The sequence below is a fragment of the Vicugna pacos genome, chromosome 12, assembly GCF_048564905.1.
Source record: "Vicugna pacos chromosome 12, VicPac4, whole genome shotgun sequence".
Lineage (NCBI taxonomy): Eukaryota > Metazoa > Chordata > Mammalia > Artiodactyla > Camelidae > Vicugna > Vicugna pacos.
The window spans coordinates 63,092,736-63,114,452 of record NC_132998.1 but is presented as its reverse complement, the minus strand read 5'-3'; the positions used below and the strand labels follow the sequence as shown (position 1 = coordinate 63,114,452).

The 21,717-nt window shown below is 53.4% G+C and overlaps 1 protein-coding gene across 2 annotated transcripts in view; it reads right to left on the bottom strand.

Moving 5' to 3' along the window:
* Window positions 1–21,717, bottom strand: part of FBLN1 (fibulin 1) — a 78,364-nt gene that overhangs the window by 41,270 nt on the left and 15,377 nt on the right. For both annotated transcript variants that reach the window (XM_072973692.1, XM_072973691.1), the window contains exons 3-12: window positions 19,476–19,611; window positions 17,296–17,467; window positions 13,342–13,401; window positions 11,797–11,898; window positions 11,006–11,143; window positions 9,714–9,851; window positions 5,005–5,148; window positions 3,997–4,125; window positions 3,100–3,225; window positions 229–348 (exon numbers count right to left, since the gene is read on the bottom strand). In XM_072973692.1, coding sequence (XP_072829793.1) covers window positions 229–348; window positions 3,100–3,225; window positions 3,997–4,125; window positions 5,005–5,148; window positions 9,714–9,851; window positions 11,006–11,143; window positions 11,797–11,898; window positions 13,342–13,401; window positions 17,296–17,467; window positions 19,476–19,611 — 1,265 coding nt within the window. The remainder of the gene's footprint in view (window positions 1–228; window positions 349–3,099; window positions 3,226–3,996; window positions 4,126–5,004; window positions 5,149–9,713; window positions 9,852–11,005; window positions 11,144–11,796; window positions 11,899–13,341; window positions 13,402–17,295; window positions 17,468–19,475; window positions 19,612–21,717) is intronic.

Sequence of the window (21,717 nt, the reverse complement as noted above, 5' to 3'; positions counted from 1 at the left end):
GGTCAGAGGCAGAGCTGCGAGTCAGGGCTGTGGTGGTCCCTGAGCCCCCTCCTCACCCACCGCCAGCAAGCCCTGCTGGAGGTCCAGAAAAATCCGGGAAGCGGGTTTACAAACCCCACCTTCAATGGTGGGTAGAGTGCATCCAAATAAATCTCAGAGGAAAAGAGCCCAAACCACCCGCCAGCCAGAAGGAGGTGAGGGCAGGGGACGGAGCAGGGCAGCCCTCACCTTCGCAGGTGACCCCGTCCACGTCGCTGAGCTGGTAGCCTCGTCGGCAGTAACACTGGTAGGAGCCGTAGACGTTGGCGCACTCCTGGCTACAGGGGCTGCTGTTACACTCGTTCACGTCTGAAAGAGACAGGGTCCCAAGGTCACCGCTCAGAGCTGTGTCACTGCAGAGGGATGGGGGCCGAGATCTCCCTCAAGTTAACATACACACTGAGGTGGAGGCTTCCGAGTGCGGGGCCAGGGGCCCGCCCAGGGTAACCCCAAAGGAGAGGCCCCCACTCCAGCCTCTCACGGCTGGGTGATCTGGCATCTCCTTGCCCCCAGCTCCTCCACGAGGTGACAGTGACAGCCTCTAGCCTCTGCTCCTTCTAGTTCAGCCCCTCCCGGGGTAGCAGAGTCAATTCTAGTTCTCAGGTGGAAATCTGATCATATCCTCCCCTCTTCACCTCCCAGACAACATCCCTCTTCACACTCGCTGAAAACTCATTGCTCCTAATGCTGCAAAGGTCTGAACTCACAGGCTCTTGCTCATCTGTTTCCTCTGCCTAGAGCAGGGATCAGTGAACTTCTGGCCCACCGCTTGTGTTTGCAAATAAAGTTTTATTGGCACACGGCCATGTTCATTCATTTACCAAAGTCCCTGGCTGCTTGTGCGCCGCAACAGCAGACTGGAGTAGCTGAAACAGAGATGCAGCCAGTGAAGCCTGAGATATTTACTGTGTGGCTTTTAGGAAAAAAAAGTGTCAACCTCTGGCCCAGAAGTCCCTTCTCACATTTGTTTACTGCTGATTCTTAGCAAGGAGGAGGGGTAAATTGCCAAGAACGTCCATTAGACCCTTACCCTGTATCTTGCCCCTGCAGCCCTCACAGCCCCTGGCTGCCACCTGTCTGTTCACCAGCTCACCTCTGCCCAGTATGGTTTCTCATCACATCCTAGAAACGCTCTCTGAAGGCAGGAACCATGTTCTTGCTACACACCTTGGCGGAGCGCTGCTTTACAAATGCTTAGTGGAATAATACAGCAAGGCTGGCCCGGCCCTGGCTTTTGTCCACAATATCATTCACTAACATAGATGTGAAAATCTACTATTTGGTCATTTAGGAGTGACCAAGGCAGCACAAGCCAAAAAAGATAATAACAGGGATACCAGCACTTCGTCCCACCCCAGGCTCTGTGACAAGCCCTTCAGAGGCTTCATCTTGTTTCATCTTCACAACTCCCTTACAAGGTGGGTCCTACTATTCCCATTTTACAGATGAGGACACCAAGGCCCAGAAACGCTGAGTTACTTCTTCAAGGTAATAAAAATGACAGAGCTGGGATTTGAACCCAGGCCCAAGGGACCCCGACATGTGAACCTTGTTCCTTGCCACTACATGTGTGTTGGGTCTGGTTCTTGGGGACAAATCCCAGAATCTCGGGGGAAGCCCAGGACCCAGGAGCCCATCACACTGTCCATCCTCCAGGTTGAGAATTATACACTGGGGTGCAGCCTGGCATATTCGACTTTTGTGATCATCCTTCTCAATCCAGAACTTTAAGACCTGCCACGTCTTGAGTCTGGCTCCACCGGTCACCCCGGGGCAACCGTGCGTGTTGATGGGCAACATGAGGGATTGCCAAGGGTGAGCAAAAGCTCTCAGTCTCTGCTGACCTCATCACCTAATTCCTGTCGAAGACAGGACATCTGCTGAGCACCCACCATGTGCCAGGCCCTGAGCTGTTCACCTCATCCCAGACCATCCCATCAGAAGGGGTCAAACCCCAAGACTCTGGGCACCAACGACTCAGTCCAACCTGCCCCCTCAGACAAAGAGACCTGACTGAACTTTAGTATCAGCCCAAGACTGTGTCCCCAGAACGACAATCCCTGCCGCTTTGAAATGCCTGCCTGGGAAAGCTCAACGCTGCCAAAGAACTTACTGTGTGTTCCAGCCAATACTGGACTACACATCTAACCTCCCTTTTCTTAGAAGCATTTACTTCAGAAAACTTGCAAACGGGAACTTTTTCTGTCCCTTTGACATGTATCTTCTGCAACCCAGACGTGTCTAAGGACCTGGAAACCATGCCTTCGAAATGTCATCAGCAAGAAGGGAGGCCCCCATCTCAGACTCTGCAGGAGGGCTGGAGCCAGTGAACAGACACAGCTGGTCTACCTGCACTGTCTGCACCTCCCCCAACATCCTTCAGTACTTTCCCCCAGCATGCCCCAGCATTTAAAAAGCCCACACATTCTGTTTCGGTGGACTTGAAATCAATTTAGGCTGAAGTCTCTTTTCCCTGTTGCCATAGTCTGAATAAAATGTCTTACCGCGCTCAAAAAGTGTCCACTTTGGTTTCTCTTTGGCGTAACAACCCCATTTCCCCTGGGAGGATACCGAGGCGGGTGAGGTCAGCCACTCCCCAAGGTCATGTGAGTAAGCGGAGGGTCGGACGCCCTCCTCCCCACACTCTCAGCCACATGCCACAACTTGTCAGTCCCTCAGTCCCCACGTGTGCAGCCTCGGAGGGCAGGGGTTAGCGGCCCCTCCAGGGCCCAGGGGAAATCGGGGAGAGCGGTCATCTCTGACAAGCAACCTTTTAGGGACATTTTCCCGGCCGACATGTCACTGAATATGCGCTAGGGTACAGTGTGGGTCAGTCCCAAACGGGTCTGCAGGAGCTGTGGTTCCCCAGGGAGGCGGACAACTTGGGGGGGGTGGTAAAGGGCGCGGATGACGTCACGGAGCGCCTCGGCCCGGCCCCGCCTCCACCTTCGCAGGACAGGCCCCGCCCCGGCCCCGCCCCCAACCTTCGCAGGACCGGCCCCGCCCCGGCCCCGCCTCCCACCTTCGCAGGACCGGCCCCGCCCCGGCCCCGCCCCTCACCTTCGCAGGACCGGCCGTCGGTGGAGAGCCGGAAGCCCACGGTGCAGCTGCAGTAGTAGGAGCCCGGTGTGTTCTCGCACTTGTGGCCGCACAGGCGCCCGGGGTAGCGTCGGCACTCGTTTATGTCTGAAACAGCGGGAAGGCGGCTTGGGCAGCGTCCTCCCTGGGCAGTGCTGCCCGCGGCGGCAGCTCACGACCTCTGTCCCCTACCTCCCTCGGCCTCATCTCTCAGAGAAAGGCAGCGTGATTGTCCCAAACACAAGGCAAGGCATCAGGAGAGCCGGGACCACACCAGCCTGCCTGCTGGGCAAGCCTCTAGCTCCTTCCACGACAGACAGAACATCTGGGAAAGTGGCCACCTGCCAGTCCTCCACCCCAGAGCCCTGAGGGAGGGTCCCCAGGATCTTGCCACGGGGGCAGGGCAGATGTCAGCCTCCCCGGGGCACCCTCAGATTCCGCCAGCAGGATCTGTCCCTGCTCCTCGTGTTGGGGCCAAAAAGCTGTCTTGGATTCTCACTGCCCTGGGTGAGCACACAGCTCGGCCCTGCAGCCCTACAAGCCAGCAGTGCATCTCTGGGAAATCACTAAGACTTGGGGCGTTTGTAGAGTGCCCTGTAGTCTCACAAATACTTGGAGGTCCTGGGCCATGCAGGTTCTCCAGGTGGGGAGCCTGGCTCACACCTGGGAGGGCCACCCCAGGAGCCGCATGAGCAGGCAGCAGCAGACCTGGAACCAGAGCGGGGTCTCCTGACTGAGGCCTCTTCCCTGGGGCTGCTGGCACTTGGGATTTTCAGAGGTGAGGAGCAGACCAGGTCACTCCACGGTGCCACAGGCTAGGTTCTCCTTGGTGTCATCTGGCCAGGCCCCCCCCCCAGGCCTGTAGGGAGACCCACGTACCCACACACGTCCGGCTGATGCCATCAAAGTAGTAGCCAGCCTTGCACTCGCAGCGGAAACTTCCAGCAGAGTTCACACAGTGGTGCCCTGGCCCACAGGGCTCAGCAGGAGGTGAACACTCATCCACATCTTTGCAAAAGAGAAAGACACAGTGGAAAACCTTCATTTAGTGTGTGTGTGTGTATGTGTGTGTGTTTCTGCTCTGAGACAATCAGAAAGGAAGACAAGAAAAGAGCCAGTTAACACGCACATCGACAAAGCAGCGTCGTTTACTTCTGCAACACGATTTCACAAATCACCTATGAGGCACCAACCCCGTGCTGGGGAGACAGCTGACCCGGATGCAGCCTCTTCCCTCTGGGGACTTCTGCAGGCCAGTGATGACCCTAGTTAAGGCAGGAAGTGTCCAGCGACTAGGGAGAGGCTGAGGCAGTGCTCTGGGGGTTACAGGGAGGAGACTCCTCTGTCTGGCCAGGATCTGGGCAGGATGGATGCCAAATAGCCTTTCCTGGACTCAAAGGAATGTAGGAGCAGGTGAACAGAGGGGAGAATGTAAGAGACAAGACAAGACAAAACAAAACAAAACAAAAGACACACACACAGAGGAAAGGGCAGGCTCACTAGGGGAGCAGTAAGACCTACTTCATCTGGATTATAAAGTTTGTGAAGTTGGTGCCGACTCAGGAGGACCGAATTGTAAGCAGGGGCATCTGCCCTGTCTGTCACCAATGGGGACTGTGAGCAGGGAGGGGCAAGAGAGCTCAGCTCAGGACAAAACGAACAGACTAAAGGGACAAAGCTGAAGGGAGCGGGTGGGTTGGCATTCTACTGCAATAGTCCAGGCAGTAGCCTGTAAAGACCGTTGCCTGTAGATCAGCAATGGGACGGATGGACAGGGGCAAACAGCTTCCTTTGGGGATCTGCCCTCCCCTTCCAGAGAAGGGGAGAATTGTGCTGGGAGCAGACAGAAAGGACCATTTCAGATTGGTTTTCTTTTTTAATACCAACCAACACAGCGGGTTCCCTCCTCGTTGAGATGGTAGCCACGGCCACAGTTGGGCACATTCTTCTGGCACGTGTAGGAGCCCTCCGTGTTGATGCATGTCTGCCCGACAGGGCATGGGGCACTGATACTTAAACATTCATTGATATCTACAGTGGGGAAAGACAGACAGCGGGGTTAAACTTGGAGGGCTTCCAAAACCCAACAACTGGATCTCCACATCCCACTTCCCTCCTCTGTATAAAACCACAAGTGGAGTGACTGTGATGCCCTCACCTGGGACCACACGGCAGCCTCCCAAATGGCTCCCAGTTTCACCAGCACGATACACCTTGACTACCACCTCCCCACTCCATCTTCCTGCCTCTCAACACCTCCATCTTTCACCACACCGAATCCAAAGCTGCCTGCCTGTGAACACCACACCGTGAACTTGGCAATTCAGATGCCAACCTGTATTCACGTGCTTCTCTGGAGTGGTCACTCAGATCCTGCCTCTTTACCCACCTCATCCCTGCCTGGAAAGCAGTCGCCCCGCCTGCCTGGTGAACATGTCTCTCTTAGACTTGAACAGTCTCCTCGGCACACCTCCCCCTGCCCACCTGCCCCCGTTCTGGCTCCACGCGGACTCAGGGCCCCGGGGAAGGGTTGCTGTAAGCTCACGACACAGTGAGTGCCCTACCCGACTAGACATGCCTCTGATGGGGGACCATGGGGCGTTCATCCCCCTTGAACACACACCCAGCGAGTGTGACCCAGTAAACAAGGAGAGCTCGGTTACACTTCTGTTTACTCCTCATGCTCAGATTTGGTGCAAACTCACACAGACTGAACCTCCTACGAGTAGTCTTCTAAAAGGAACTAAGGTCTGAAGAATCACTTTGTTCGACGCTTATAAACCATCTGGGGGGGGTGGGTACCAAGAGAAAGAGTGATGGGAGAGGATCAGGGTCCTCCTCCCCTCCAGCCAAGCCCCACCCTCCTCAGAGACATGGTGGGAGGGACTCCCTCCCGACCTGGAGTCGGCCTTTGTATTGATGGTCTCACCAATGCTGCACTTCACAGTTTATAAAAGCTTTTACCTCCATTACTGCCCTTGACGACCATAGCTAGCCTGCAAGTTAGTCAGGGCCATGATTATTATTTATATTTTGTTTTATTTCATTTTTGTTTGTTTTGGGAGAGGTAATTAGACTTATTTATGTATTTTTAATGGAGGTACTGGGGACTGAACCCAGGACCTCGTGCATGCTAAGCACATGCTCTACCACTGAGCTCTACCCTCCCCTCATCTCCATTTTATAAACAGGAAACTCCCTAAGCCCAAGGCTGGAGTTGGGGCTCACTCAGGTCTAGAACCAGGGTCTCCCTCCTCCCAGCCAGGACGAGGGCCCTTAAATTTGAGGGCATGGGATAAACCACAGGCCACCGGCCAGACCCAGCCCACTGCCTGCTTCTGTAAATGCAGTTCTACCGAAGCCCATTCTTTATTGCATTGTCTACGGATCATTCCCCGTTGCTGCAACAGGGACCCTGCGGTGGGCGAAGCTGGTATTTACTCTCTCGCTCTTCACAGGGAAAGCCTGGCCGCCGCCCGACATGAGGCTGTGCTTATTTATTTATTTACTTAATTTTAGAACATTTATTTTTAGTACAATGTATTTATTCAGGGGAGGAGGTGATTAAGTTTATTTATTTTAATTTTTTTTAATGGAGGTACTGGGGACCTTGTGCATGCTAAGCACGCGCTCCACCACTGAGCTCTACCCTCCCCGCCCAAAGGCTGTGTTTAGAAACGTGACTGCTGCCTTCCCCCAAGTGCAAGCTTCCTGTGCTCCAGTCGTGGCTAACGCTCCCAAACCCATGCCAGGAAACACTGGCATATGGGATCCAGAGAGGGGAGCCTGCCAGCCTGTGAGCTCCACGAGGTGAGGACCAGGTGACCGATGAGTGAATGAATAAATGAATGGGAGAGTGAATAAACAGAGCAAGTGAAAAAAAAGGCCCGAGTGGTCTGGGAACACACCGCATAGCTTCTCCTCTGAGGGGCCCATGCAGGAAGAGCCTAGATGATGCCCCGTCACTTTGTTTAACCCAGTGACCACAGAACCCAGGACCCGTGAACATCCCAAGACCGGAGTGGATCCACGGGTGGGAAGCCCTGTGCCGGCCTCACCTCTGGTCCTCACTAAAGCAGAAAGGAAGATGGACCAGGGGAGGGATTTCAAAGAAAAAGAAAAGTGAAAACCTGAGAAGATGTGATAGTTGCAAGGCTCTGGGTGACCAAACCTCAAGGTCCTAGAACATTCCGTGTTTTATAACAGGGAAAGAGGCCTCTGCTTTCTCGGACCCCAGCCCTGGGTGGAGCTTTGCAGCCACAGGGCCGCCTGCTTCGTGGCCGGAGGGGAAACAGGCTCTCGGGGTGCCAGGGACGGGTGCAGGGGCTCCAGGAAGATGGATTCTGGCCACACACGAGCTTCCACCACAGATCCCACTGTGCTGCGGGAGTGAGGGTGCCATCTGCAGGGGCATGCAGACAGAAGACGCAGGCCGCACACGGGGAGGGGGACTGCCCTCGTCCTAAAACTGTCCTGACACTCTCCTTCTATCTTGTTCCACTTTCTCCTCGTAAAGATGTATTTTGGACAATGCAATCATTTCTTAAAAGATGACATAACCACATGGACATGAAATGATGTCAAAATACATTAAGGAGGTTAAAAAAAAAGGAAGTGGCAGAACCGTCTGGTCTCATTTAAAAAAAATATATATAAAGTCTTGGGCACACAGACACTGCCCAGCAGGGGAGACGCTTTCCCTTTCTGCTCTTGGGTTTTGCTTGCTTTTTTGTAAAGATGTGTGTAACTTTTGATGTAGAAAAGATAACTTTTAAAAAGAAAGAATTCTGAACTTGGTTGCAAGGATAGTGGGCACACGAAAAGGGAGGACCCCCGGGTGGGGTGGCGCCTCTAGGAACAGGGGGGAGGCAGAGCTACAGCCAGTCCTGGGCTCCACCCCCTGCGCAGGCCGGCACCCCGCAGTAGGGGGGAAGCAGTAGGGGGAAACCGGGGCCAAGTGGAGACTTGCGCGAGTTCTTTCTTTGTGGAAATCAGGCTGATTTTGCCATGAGTCAGGGTTTCCATTCCCAGCAGATACCATCCTCCGTGGAGCCCCCTGCAAGTACGCTGCAAGTCTGGGCAGGACCCGCCTCCCTCCCGCCCTGCCTGGCCTGGGAGAGCCATCAGCCTCCCGCTGAGGCGGGGGTGGGCCCCATCTGGGAGTGACAACAGCCCCGCTGGCAGGAGGCTGGCGAGGAGCCAACTGCAGCCCAGCTGAGGCGCCCACAGCTCAGCCGCCTCCGTTGAAAGGGGGGGCTTTAGGAACAAAGACTGGGGGTTGGGTTCAGACAAGGCCCCTGTCCTAAGGGACGGATATTCTACTTGTCTTTAAATATGGAATGGTAATAAAAGCGGGAAGGGCTTTCGATCCAAACTATCATTTCAAATCAAAGCAATGATACAGATTTATCTGCAAGAGGGTAAGACAGAAATAAGACTGAAATTCTTGGTCCCTTGCTCAGGATGGTGCCGGCCTTTGCGGGGGATGGGTGACGGGGCAGCCCGAGGGCGGGTGGATTCTGACTAGCAGCACCTGCAGCTCAGATCAGGGAGACGTCTTTCTGACCTCAAAAGGAGGACTCGGAAGCTTCTGCTGAGCAGAGGGCAAGGGCAGCCTGGCAGATGGACTCAAATGCCAATGGCAGACAGTGACCTGGCCAAGTGGTTAGCCTGGGCGACCGCAGGACAAAGCAAGAGCTCGCCTCCTGTTTCCAGAACAGGTCACTCTAGCCACCACTCCCATCCCCTCACCCCTGCCCCGCGCTGCCTCTCTAGCTGGAGCAGTAGCAGACCTCCTCTTTTCACTAAATTCCATGGGATTTTCTTTCATTTCACATCGCTCTTCCTCTGATGGCAACACAGTATCTTGCCACTTCAATCATTTTTCAGTGTACAGATGAGTGACATTAAGCACATTCACAGTGTTACGCGACCATGATCAGCACCGCCCACCCACAGAACTTTTCCGTCATTCCAAGCAGAACGCCACCTACCACGCACACACTCCCCATCCGCCTCCCCCAGGCCCCCGGCAACCACCATTCTTCTTTCTGTCTATGAATTTGACTAGTGGTCACAGAGTTCTTTTAAAACCAGGTTTTAATATACGGGGCATTTCTCAATCACCTTGTTTAATCCTGGCCTCAGGCCTACAAGCCAGATATTCTGGTTAACCCCATTTTAAAGAGGAGGAAATTGAGGCTCAGAGGGAGTAAGTAAATGACCTTAGGTCACTCAGTTCAGCACCAAGCGTCTCTGACTTCAAAACTCAAGCTCTTTCATCTAAACCAGGGGCTGCTAAACTACAGCCGTGGAGCCAAACCCAGCCTGCTGCCTGTTTGTGTAAATAAAGTTTTATTGGGACACGGGCCTGCCCATTTGTTCACATATCCATGTCTGCTTTCCAGCTGCAACAGCAGAGCTGAGTAGTTGCCACTAAGACCTCACAGTGCCTAACGTGTTTGATCTCGGCTCTTTATAGAAAAAGTTTGCCAAGTCTGTTCTGTATCCAGCACCCCAGATTCTAGAAACTTGGCCCATCACCGGACGGCTCACCCGCCTGGGGGACCCCGCTAGCCCTGGTGGCAGTGTCTTACCAATACAGTTGCCTAGAGCATCTTGTATAAAGCCACTCTTGCACTGTAGCTTGGGTCTGCAGCGGAAGGATCCCAGAGTATTCTGACAGATAAAATCGGGGAGGCAGTTATGAATACCACTCTCACACTCGTCAATATCTGGTACATCATAAAAAAAGGAAATTGTTAGCAACAGTCCTGCCAGAAGCATCTTATAACACTTTAAAATCACAAGAAAGTTTTTTTTTCTTTTTTTTTTAAATGCTCATTACTCAGACTATAACCCAAAACATTCCAAGAGAGGTCACAGACAAAAAGGGCCTTAGTTAGCCAAATGGCGCTCATGTGGCTCAAGATTTGGAACCCTGACTTTTTTCCCAAGGCTCTTATGATGCAAATAAATAACCCAGGCATTTTCCTGGCAATACGTGGTTTGGTTTGGTTTTCATTTCAGGCTAAGTGCATGTTTAGCTTAGACTGCAAAGCAGTGATTATCTTAGTGGTAATAAACAGTCTCCGTAAACTTATTCATTCTCAGGTTCTCACAATATTCCGGATATTAACAATGGCAATTGTCATGATTGGACCTGCTGGCTGCCCTTCCCTTCAAGTTCACGGCTGTCAAATGTTCAAAAGTGTATACTCAGCTGGCTGGGCCCCTGGGTCCTCTAGGTCCAAACCGCCCAGTGAGTCTGCAGGGGTGGAGAGGGCTGGGCTTGCCCAAAGGCCCTCAGACGTCAGGAGGGTGTGACTTGCTTTTGAATTAGCCTCATAATTCAACCGACGTTTTTACACAAGTGGTTTTGTCGTCCTAAAGGCCTGGAAACCCTCAGCAGAAAACTATGTTCTAACAGATCCTCTTCAAAGGCTCATCTGCCAAATAACATCTATGGTTTGGCGGGGAAAAGCCAGCAGCCAGAAATGTCATGTTTTTATGCAGCGGAAAGGAATATGCTTTGAACTTCAAGGGAGCCTGGAATCAGATGGAAGGCAGCTGTTATGCAAAAAATAATTTTTTTGGTTGGGGGAGGCGGTTGGAAACACAAGTGAGCACCTGAATTTCATTTTTGGTCTTGCTGTTAAATGACCACGCTCTGAGCCTTTTCAGAAATCCAAACCCTCCACTGTCATTAACTCAGCATTACGGTCAAGAAAGTAAATCTTCGCTAATAACAGGGTTGGCCAGTGCCCCAGGCAGCCGCAGCACCACAGAGCCTAGACCCCAGGGGAGCCCTGTGCCCCTGCTCCCATCATATCCTGTCTACTCCCAGGAGGTGGTGGGGTGACGTTTTTAGACTTGGAGCTCATTATACCTTTGCAGTTATTGTCCTCTGTGAGCTCATAGCCAGTCCCACAGCTGCTGTCTCGCTGGCAGCGGAAAGAGCCCACTGTATTGATGCAGGATTCTCCAAGCCGGCAGTTTTGGCTGCCCGTGATGCATTCATTGATATCTAGAAGAGACACAGGCCGTGCAGGAGTAACCAACAGGAACAACGGATCCTCGCGCTTTATCAGAAGGCCCAGTGGGATGGGGTCCCTGCATGCACCGAGCCGCCCGTGTGCGTGCGTACTCGGGGCGGGCACTGGCGCGGACTCCTGGGCACTCTATCAAAGCAAAAGCCAAAGTGGTGGTTTCTCCCCCACGCCGAGTTTCAGATCTATTGCTTTTTCTGAGCACCTGCTAAGCACGTGCCAGGCCCTGAATGGGAGTCATGCGATCCTTAAGAACCCTGCACGGGGCTATCACCTCCCTCCATCTCCCCTACCTCCCTGATGAGGGGCCGAGAGAGGCTGGGGGATGTGCCCAGGGATCCAGCAGATCCTGGATTCAGAGCTCGGTCAGACCCCAAGCCCAGCCCTGTCTCCCAACACAGTGTGTATATCCTCCCCAGTGAGTGTCGTGGTGGAAGCCACACGCTGCAAACTCCAGGGAAACTCCAGGTCCAGGGAACGCTCGGAAGCCAGCTCTGGCTCGTTCTTCACCTATGGATGGGGCCCAGAGTGGTGCAAAGTGGGCCGTGCCTGGATATGGAGTAGAGGCGGAGGGGTTCCCGAGCGCAGCGACCTGCCATCCCGCCGTCGCCCGGAGCGCAGCGACGTTTACCTTCGCAGGAGACGCCATCGGAGAGCAGCTGGTAGCCCACGAAGCAGGAGCATGCGACCTCCTCGCCGGTGTCTCGGCACTGCTGCTTGCAGGGCCCGCCGCCTGCAACCAGAGTGAACGTGGGCGGAGCCCAGGGGCGCCAGGAGACCTTCTGGTCACCTGGGTGTTTGGGTGGGGCCAGAGGACATGCCCACAGGGTGGATGACACAGAAAGGCAGGCTCCCCGGCTGGAGCCCGCTGCAGCCCGCACAGCACCCGCCCTTCCCAGGGAGGCCCCAGGTGGGCTCTGGCATCCCCAAGGCTGCGCGTCGGTCCCGGCCCTGGTGACAGACGGGGGCGCGCAGGGTGGTCCCTGTAGGTCGAGGTGGAGCTGAAGGGGGCGAGGCAGAAAAGAGTGTGATGCCACTGCCCAGCACAGACCCCGAGGGTGCAGTCCCCCTCCCCAGGGTGCAGTCCCCCTCCCCAGGGACGCCAGGCCCTGAAGAGGCTCCCATCTCCCCCTAGATCTCTCAGGGCGGCCCTGCCAGCCCATTTCCAGTGCCACTGCCTCAGCTCTGGCCGCCCGCCCCCAGGCTCTCTGAGCATCCTGGGTGCCACCCCTCTGACCTTGTTTCCCATGGGGCAGCCAATGTGACGCTCGAAGAGCATCTCATGGGGACAAACCTCCATGAAACAAAGTTGTTACTGCTGCACAGGGCTGGCCGGGCCCTGCCCACTTCTCCATCCTCTTCCTCGATTCCTGCACCCCACTCCTCCCCAACCCCACGGCCCCCTGCCCAGCCAGCTGAGGGTCTGCATGTCTCCACTCCCGCTGCCCAGTACCCCCGACAATGTCACCTTCCTGGCTAACCCATCCTCACCCACTGCAAACCAGCTACCCCCTCCCCCAGGAAGACCCTCCTATTCCCCCAGAAGAGGATTACGGGTCTTTCCAGGGCTCTCTGCTCCCCTTCCCCCCACCCCCAGGCCTCTGTGCCATCTGTCACTGTCCACCGAACCACAGCATTTTGTGATTAAACTGGCTCCCTAATTAATGCCCAGGCACAAGGCAAGTCACTGAACAACCCTGTGGAGCAGCCCTGCCAGTCCAGACATGCAGGAATGTCCCCTAAAGAGAAATAAAATCTTACCCTATGGAAAACAAAGCCGCAAAGCCCTACCGACTTTAAACTTGCAAGTGTCTCCCTTGAGAGACAAATGGATATTACAGATGGCACGGTGGAGCTCCAGGGCCCAAAGGGGCTCCCAGCCTTGGGGGGTCACCGTTCACAAAGTCTGTGAGCTGCGGCGGGAGGGCTTTGAAAGCCAGCTACCCACACGGCCCCGGCCCCTTCTCTACAAGCCCACCGTCCCCCTCGGCTGCCTGCCAGGCCCCAGCTAGGAGGACAGGCAAGCGGGGAGCCCGGGAGTGCGGGAGGACAGCGGCTTACAGCTGCCTCCCAGCCAAGGGCACTTCCCTGAGCAGAACCTGGGGTCAAGCTTCCAGCAAGATGAGCAGTGACTCTCCCTTGGGGTTAATTAACCATCGGGAGGTACCAGTCTCACCTCGGCAGCGGTCATTCAGGTAGGGGTCCTCTTGTTCCTCCTCCATCTCAGAAATCTTAGCTAAGGGGAGAGAGGCAAAGACACGTTTGTCCACACGCAGTGGCCACCTTAACTTGGCGCAGACTCCGAATACGTTCTCTTCTTGTAAATATCAGGCAGTCCTGCCTGTTTGTACATCTTATAAACAGCTCAGCATTCGTTTTATCTTTTTTTAAAACAGACTTACACACATAGATGTAGCTAAATCTCCAAAAGACCTATTATAACAGAAACAGTGCTGGCGCATGGGCCCGAGATCATCAACCTAATGCCAAGGCTGGTTACGCTGCCCACGTTACTTGAATATTTCTGCAAATGCAGTCACAGCCCTACTGTAAATGAAGTCACGTCCTCCAAACCTAAAACAATGCACCTGGTAAACATTTCTGATTTTGAGTTGAGTTGTGTTCCCCCTCAAAGACGTTGCAGTCCTAACCCCCAGTACCTGGGAATGTGACCTGATTTGGGGGAAGGGGCTTTGCTGATGATCAAGTTAAGATGAGGTCATTAGGATGGGTCCTGAGCCAATGATCAGTGTCCTTACAGAAAGGAGAAATTTAGAAAAAGAGACAGATACACACAGAGGAAAAACGATGGGAAGCAACAGGAGAAGACAGTCAACCACAAGCCCCCGAAGACCCGAGGCTGCCGGAAGCTGGCAGAGGAGCCCTCAGGAGAAGCCGGCCCTGCCGACACCTTGGCCTCAGGTTCCAGCCTCCAAACTATGAGACCATCCACTTTTGTTGTTTAAGCCCCCAGTCTGAGGTCCTTTATCCCTGCAGCCCCAGGAAACAAATACACTTATTTTATACAGTTTGCCTGCAAAGCTCAATTTAGCATCAGTATTCACTCATACAACTCATTCAGCAAAGATGTCTGAGCACCTGCCCTGAGGGTCAAGGACAGATAAGGCCCCTACTCTCAACAGGAGATTCAACAGGGGGATAGGATCAGGGCACCCAGTGGGGGACCAGGGCCCTAATTTAAAAGGGTGGTATTCCACTGGAAGTTCTGCCATAAGAAATGGATTCGTCCTTTTAATCCGAGTGGATGTACCCAAGGTTGGGGGGGGGAGAATCCCCAGAATACTTGCAGGCCACGCCCTGTGATGCTGAGGACCTTCCACGGGACGAAGCGACAATGACCACAAGTCAGTCACAGTTCAACAGCCACCACATCACAACGCGGGGCGGGAAAGCGCAAATCCAAGCGTGTCCCCGGCACAGCCATGCTTACAGGAGAGAAGGAAGGGAGCCAGAAAGAAGACTGAAAGGACATGTGAGCTAATGGAAACAGCATTTATCTCCATGTCAACTTCCTCTTCCTTTTACCTTTCTGTGTCTTCTAAAATGCCTACAGTGAGCGCATGATACGTGCACACTGGAATAATAACCATCGGTAAAAAGAAACATGTTAGTAATTCTGCTGTAAATTTCAATGTAACACTTTATATACGCCAACTATGCATGAGGCGTTACTTTTTAGGGGCTATTAAAATATGATAAGGGTCCCTAAATAATTCAAAGAACTTTCCAGCTGGGGAGGAAATAAGCCAAAGACCTTTAGGGTGGGAGTTGCCTCTAGGTTAGGAGTCTGGGAGCATCTTTCTCAGGATCTTTAATTTGGGGACTCTTCATTCACTTGGTGCAATGCATCCCGGCAAAATCCTGCCACGTGCCAGACAAAGGCCAGGGTGTCCAGACCCCATCCTCCAAAGGACTCACAGTGACAAGGTCACTCGTGAGATGGGTGATGAGGTCATCAAGGTTTCCAGTGTTCTTCAGGGGCCAGCAAGCCTACAGGGAAAAACCACTTCTCTTCCTGCTAGAAAAGGAATCTTGACCCTAAGCCTCCACAGCCTCAGTCTCCCAATCTGTGGAATGGACATAACCAAGATATGCCCGAGCACAGTTCTTCCCAAAGGAACAAGGCTCCTTCCCTCGTCTCAGACCAATACTTGGATAAATTTTAATAACTGCTCATCAGAACAGCAAAGTTAAGAGGACATATAAGCTCTGATTTTATATTTAGATTAAACAGACATGAGTTACTCTATCAAATGCTTACAGATGTTTTCAAAAGCTTACTCTCAATATCTGTACTTATTTTGTTTCAGGCCAGCATTGGTCTGTGGGCCCACTGTGTGGCCCTGTGGTAGCACACAGTAGGCCCACAATAAATGTTAGTGAAAGAGAGGAAGACAGGTCTGTGGGTGAGGAGGAAACCACAGGGAAGTCCTCATAGAGACACAGAGGAAGGCCTGGAGCAAGAACTGAAGCAGATGAAAGACAAGGGAGAAAGAAGACATCTGGAGAGCAGAGAGCCCAGATCAGAGACGCAGGAGAAATTCTCCACCAGGGTGAATACTCTGAATCTGTTTAAAGGGAAAATGTCATCTCTGATTTCAAAAGTCAAGGAGGGAGCCAGAATGTGGTTCCAATTCCCCTTTATGACTAAGATAGCTGAAATCAGCCCCATGGCATCCACAGGGCCCTGGACTTGAGAAATCAAAACAAAGAATGGAAGAACGGTCTTTTGACGCAAGACCCCAAAGCCACAGGAATGGATGGCCTGACTTAGGGACCACTGGTCTGCGAGCTCTTCCTTCCTACCCCTGCCTGCCCCTTACCCACTTTTAACAGAAGGCAGGCAGAGCTCACAGTGAGAAGGCCAAGGTCCCAGTCACGCAGCAAGCTTGGAGCAGAGCAGACGCCTGAAATTTTCCAGGGCTCTTTCCATTATGACACAGGAAACCATTGCATAAGTGGAAGAGATGATTAGACAAGCCAGAAGTTTCCTGAACCATGTAACTGAACCGAGCCCCAAGGCTTCAGGATTTATGTGGCTTCGGACAAATAGAGGGTGGAGAGCTGAACTGGTGGACGCATAGCTGGGAGCGCTCTTGAAGCTGCTCTTGGGGTCACTCGCCCCTTTGCTGAATAAATATCTAGTATTTGAAAGCTCACAGTCTGCTATTAATGACTGGTCCCCCCCCCCCAGCCTCTTGTCTACACGCCATCAGCTCGAGATGGAGAGAGAGGGCGTCAGAAAGGCTAGGGTTCACGGAGCCAGGCACCCCGTCAAACACTTTCTAGCCCTTCTCTGACTTAATCCTGCCAACAACCTGATGTAGTAAGGACTGTAATTATCCCCATTCCACAGATGAGGGACCTGAGGTCTGGATCAATCAGTTTGCCCAAATGCATGTCAGGACAGGGACATGAATGCAGATTTGTGGGATCCCAGATCCCAAGCCCTCAGTTTCACTCCAGGACAGTGACGAATGTGAAACTGCTCTGACAATGAGAACCAATCTGTGCTGAGGTAAGGCAATGATGAATGCGCCCTCATTGCCTGGAATGGTCAGTTTTATGTGTCCACCTGGCTGGGACATGGTACCCAGATATCTGGTCCAACACTAACCTGGATATGGTTGTGACAGTATTTTTTTTAATTATTATTAATTTTTTATGGAGGTACTGGGGATTGCACTGAGGGTCTTATGCATGCTAAGCATGAGCTCTACCACTGAGCTAAACCCAATCCCCTGTAACAGTATTTTTAGATGAGATTAACATTTAAATCAGCACACTGTGATTAAAGCAGATTGCCCTGTTGTGTGGGTGGGCCTCGTCCAATCAGGTGAAGGCCTTAAGAAAAAGACAGACCTCTCCCAAGCTAGAAGGAATTCTGCTAGCAGACAGCCTTTGGGCTTAAGCTGCAACATCAGCTCTCCCCTGGGCCTCTGATCTGCAGGCCCACTCTGCAGATTTCAGACCTGCCAGCCCCTACAATTGTGTGATCCAATTACTTAAAAATAAATCTCTCTCTTTGTACACATCATATTGGTTCTGTTTCTCTGGATAATTCTGACTAATGCACTGCCCAAGAAGGAAGAAAGGGAAGGGAAATTACCTGTCTCTTGAAGGTCCCCATTGTCCCCCGGGGCAAAGTCTGTGGCCTCCTGGCCCTTGACACAGCACGCCCGGAAGACCAGCCCACACTGGTACCCGACCATGAGGCTGTACTCGCAGCTCTGGCCCTGGGCCTGGGCCGCCCTTCCCAGCAGGCAGCAGTGGCAGCATCTCTGCAGACACAGCGGAGACCCCAGATGGAGAAGCCAGATATAAGACACAGCGGAACCCCACAACCTCTCATCCCTGTTTACTCACTCTGACTTGTCCACCTCTTCTAAATGTTGGAAATAAACAGCAAAGCAAGCCAAGCCTGAGGCTTGCTGCCCACCCCCCCCCCCAAGTCTCGCAGGTCCTGGTTTTGACAGGAACCTTAAAGAGCCATATCCCATCAGGTGCGCCACGATGCCTGACTGCCCCCCACCACCCCACCTGGCCCAGCTTCCACCTCCAGGAAGAGGGGGCTGGGAGAGGGGACTTTTGGGCTCACACACGAGCTCCCTAAGGGTCCGGGTCTTTTGCGTGGTCTGGGACTTCTCTACTATGCCTGGAAGGATGAATATGCACCTTGTCTCTTCCCCGCACCATCCTCCTCCCAGTTAGGGTGGTTTGGGCAACAGGAAGGAACCTCAAGACTAGTCATCGAGTGAGGGACAGAGTTGCTGGGAAACACAGTGTTCCCCAAAAGTCATACACGAATCCCAGGGATAACATTCACCCTGGCCCATGAAAAGCCCTGTTTCAGTCCTTATGATTCTAAGAAAAGCACGGAACTTTCCAAAAGATCCACAGCAGGAGCTGGGGAGGGGTGGCTTTGCTTGAGTTTCATGGGGGTCGATGGGTCTCCATGCCTCTCACTCGACAGCCCCCGCTGCCGGAAAGGGTGGGAGCATTAGTTACCGCCTCCACCTTTCAGGTCTACCTTCCCAGAAACACAAATCACTCATCTGCCAAAGTGATCTGCCCCACTCCTGTTACAATGTTCCATGTCTTTCTCTCAAGTCTGGGGACACGGGCAGAAGTGTCTGCCAGGCAGACGGTGTCTGTGGAGCCCCAGCCCTCCCTGGGAGGCCGTCACTGGATGCGTAAGGTCCTGGCTCCCAGGTCCCCTTGACCAGGCCCCCCTCCCCCCAGCTCTCTCACACCAGAAGCCTCCTCCCGTGAAGGCCCACAAAGGCTGAGGGTGGGCAGAGGGGCTGTAGACCCCAGACCCTCTATGTGGAATCTCCCGCCACATCCCATCTGTGTGAAGAGAGTCCCCAGAAAGGAGCCCACGCGCCCCTTCCCGGGATCCTGCTTCAGTCTTGATTCTTGCTCCTTGAAATTCCTCCCTGGGCTCCCTAACTGGGAACGGGTCATCTTTCCTCCAGGGAATTCATTTTCATCACCCGGCACCTCCAACAGAAACCCAGATGACCAGGGCAGTTAACTTTCCAAACTTGAGCCCCTCTGGCCGGGCTGTTTTTCTCCCTCAGGAGGTGGTAAGGGAGGGACAGCCTAGTTTATCTGCAGTTCTCAGACCTGGGCATGCTCTCAGGAACTTCTCCACATCTGTGCAAAGACACAGGCCTTCCACAGTGACAGAGGCCCTGAGCGACACGGCCTGGACTTGGAGGCCCAGGAAGGATGACATCATTCACTCACAGCTGACCTTCAGGGCGGGGCTCCCTCTGGATGGACCCCACTCCCAGCTCTGCCTCACCAGGCCCTCCCCTGCTGGTCCTGAAAGGACCCCTTGTCAGGGCTGCTAAGAGGCTGCTTTGGAGTGTGGGCATCTCTGAACCTCAGTTCTCTCTTCCAGGGCAGTCACGGAGGTCACGTGTTACCAGAGGCTTCAGTGGGGCCCCATTCTGAGCTCTGAGTAGCTCTGGAGGGCAGAGAAGCCTGAGGGCCTCCTGGGTAGGGATGCCTACCTCGAACTGAGAAGAGGGCTCAGAAGGCCCCAAGCCCAGGGAACCCCTGCTCTGACCTCTGCATTCCTGTAGGAAGCCCCAGGACTGGGGGGTCTTCAGGGGAAGGCTGGGTCACTCCATCCAACACTTCCCCAGTGTTGGACTGGGCCTGGGGTTTACTGAATAAACTGGAGGAGGTGGGGAGACTTGAGTGGTCCCTCCTCCCCTGGCTGGGCACACCCTGCTGCTGAAGAAGTAGCTGCTGAGTGGGAGGGGCCCAAGTCCTCACCTTCACGAACATGGCCTCAAGGCTGGCATTGTCACCGCGCGGTGTGGCGCAGCTGTCCTGCTCGTTGGCCAGGTTGATGCCCGTGGCACAGTGCATCTCCTCCAGGTGGTTGTGACAGCATTGCTCCTGGACCATCCTGTGGGCGGAGGGGGCAGGCTAGGCCAAGGGCTCTGTGGGGTGAGGGCCCACCGGGTGGCACGCAGGGCCTGGGAGGAGGAGCCCCTTGGGGTTGGGATCGCTGTCATCTTTGGGTGTCCCTCCCCCCACTCATCCAGAGACACACACAGAGACACACACATGACGCTTGGCGTACAGATGGTGCTCGACGGTGTTCAATGAGAAAGACTGGATGCAGGGTGACGTCTGGGAGTGAAGTCAGGTGACCCAGCCAGAGCCGCAAGTCACCTGTCTGAGATATGAGCCTCACCCACAAGAAATCCCTATCTATTTAAAAAACAGAAAGAGCTGATTGCTGGCCCTGGGCCAGACCCTCTCATCCTTCATCAAGTCCAGTTCTTCCCAACACTCATCCTCAGTTTCCAGAATCAGGGAAAACAGCTCCAGAGACGTGGAGTAGGTGGCCCAAGGCCACAGAGTGAGGGACGGTGGCTACAGTGACACTGGGCTATGGCATCCACGTCTCCCAGCCCTGATGGGGCTCTGGGAAGAAAGTCCTTGGAAACCCAAGGACACACATGCAGAAACGTTTGTGTCAACAGGAGCACTGTCACCTGCCAGGACTGGGACACACTCAAGGCTGTAAGGGTAGGCAGGTGAGGGAGCAGCAGGTGCGTGAGTCCCAGTAGACCCCACATGTCCCTGGCTTCAGCCAAAGCCAACAAGGGCAGGAGGAGCCACCCCCGACCTGTGCCCACCCAGGGACAGTGGGGCCCACCCGGCTTCCCTGCACTGCCAGCCAGGATGCCTCTGCCCGCAGGCAGCAGCCCCCAGCCAGCCCTCCCCCAGCCTCCACCCTGTGGGGCTGGAGCTCTGCACCCGGGTCCCCATGTGTTCCCAGAACTGCCCCCAGGCACCAGGATGTATCTGTCTATACAGGCAGACCTCGGAGGTGTTGCAGGTTTGGTTCCAGACCACCACAATAAAATGAGTCACATGAATCTTTTGGCTTATTAGTGTATATAAAAGTTATGTTTAAGATGACTGGATGAAGAAGTTGTGGTAAATAGATACCATGGAATACTACTCAGCCATGAAAAGGAATAAAATCGTGCCATTTGCAGCAACAGGGATGGACCTAGAGACTGCCATTCCAAGTGAAGTAAGTCAGAAAGAGAAAGAAAAATACCATGTGATATCACTCATATGTGGAATCTAAAAAAAAAAAAAAGACACAAATGCACTTCTTTACAAAACAGAGACAGACTCATAAACAGAAAACAAGCTCATGGTTACCAGGGAGGAAGGGGGTGGGGAGGGATAAACTGGGAGTTCAAGATTTGCAGATACACACTACTATACATGAAATAAACCACAAGGTCCGACTGTAGAGCACAGGGAACTAGATTCAACATCTTGTAGTAACCTATAATGAAAAAGAATATGAAAATGGATATATGTATGCATATGTATGACAAACATGATGCTGTACACCAGAAATTGACACAGCATTGTAAACTGACTAGACTTCAATAAAAATAAAGGGTTCCACCTTGACAAGGGAGGAAATCCTGACGCACATTACAGCCCAGATAAACCCAGAGGACCAATCGCTAAGTGAAACACGCCAGTCACAAAAGAACAAATACTGTGATTCCACTTATATGAGGGACCCAGAGGAGTCAAATTCATAGAGACAGAAGATAGAGGGGTGGGCTGGGTTAGGGGGTAGGTAATTGTTTCTCCGGTATGGAGTTTCCTTTTGGGAAGGTGGAAAGTTCTGGAGGTGGATGGTGGGGATAGCTATAATAGAGTGATGTAACGTATTGAACTGTACACCTAAAAATGGGCAAGATGGTAAAATTCATATTATGTATATTTTGCTGCAATCTTTTAAAAGATTGGCTGCAGCCCTATTGTGTGCCAGCCAGGCCCGTGCAGAGGCTTCAAGGACAGAGAGAGGAATGGCCTGGTGGCAAGTACAGCCTCCCACAACAAGGGGGCTTCTGGGGCGGTAGCTACTCAGCTCTGTCCTGGTGGGGTTGGACGGGTGCTGGGCGTCCTGAGAGCTGCCCGAGCTGCCCTTCAACTTGAGCAAGTGACCTCGCGTCCACCTGCCTGGCTC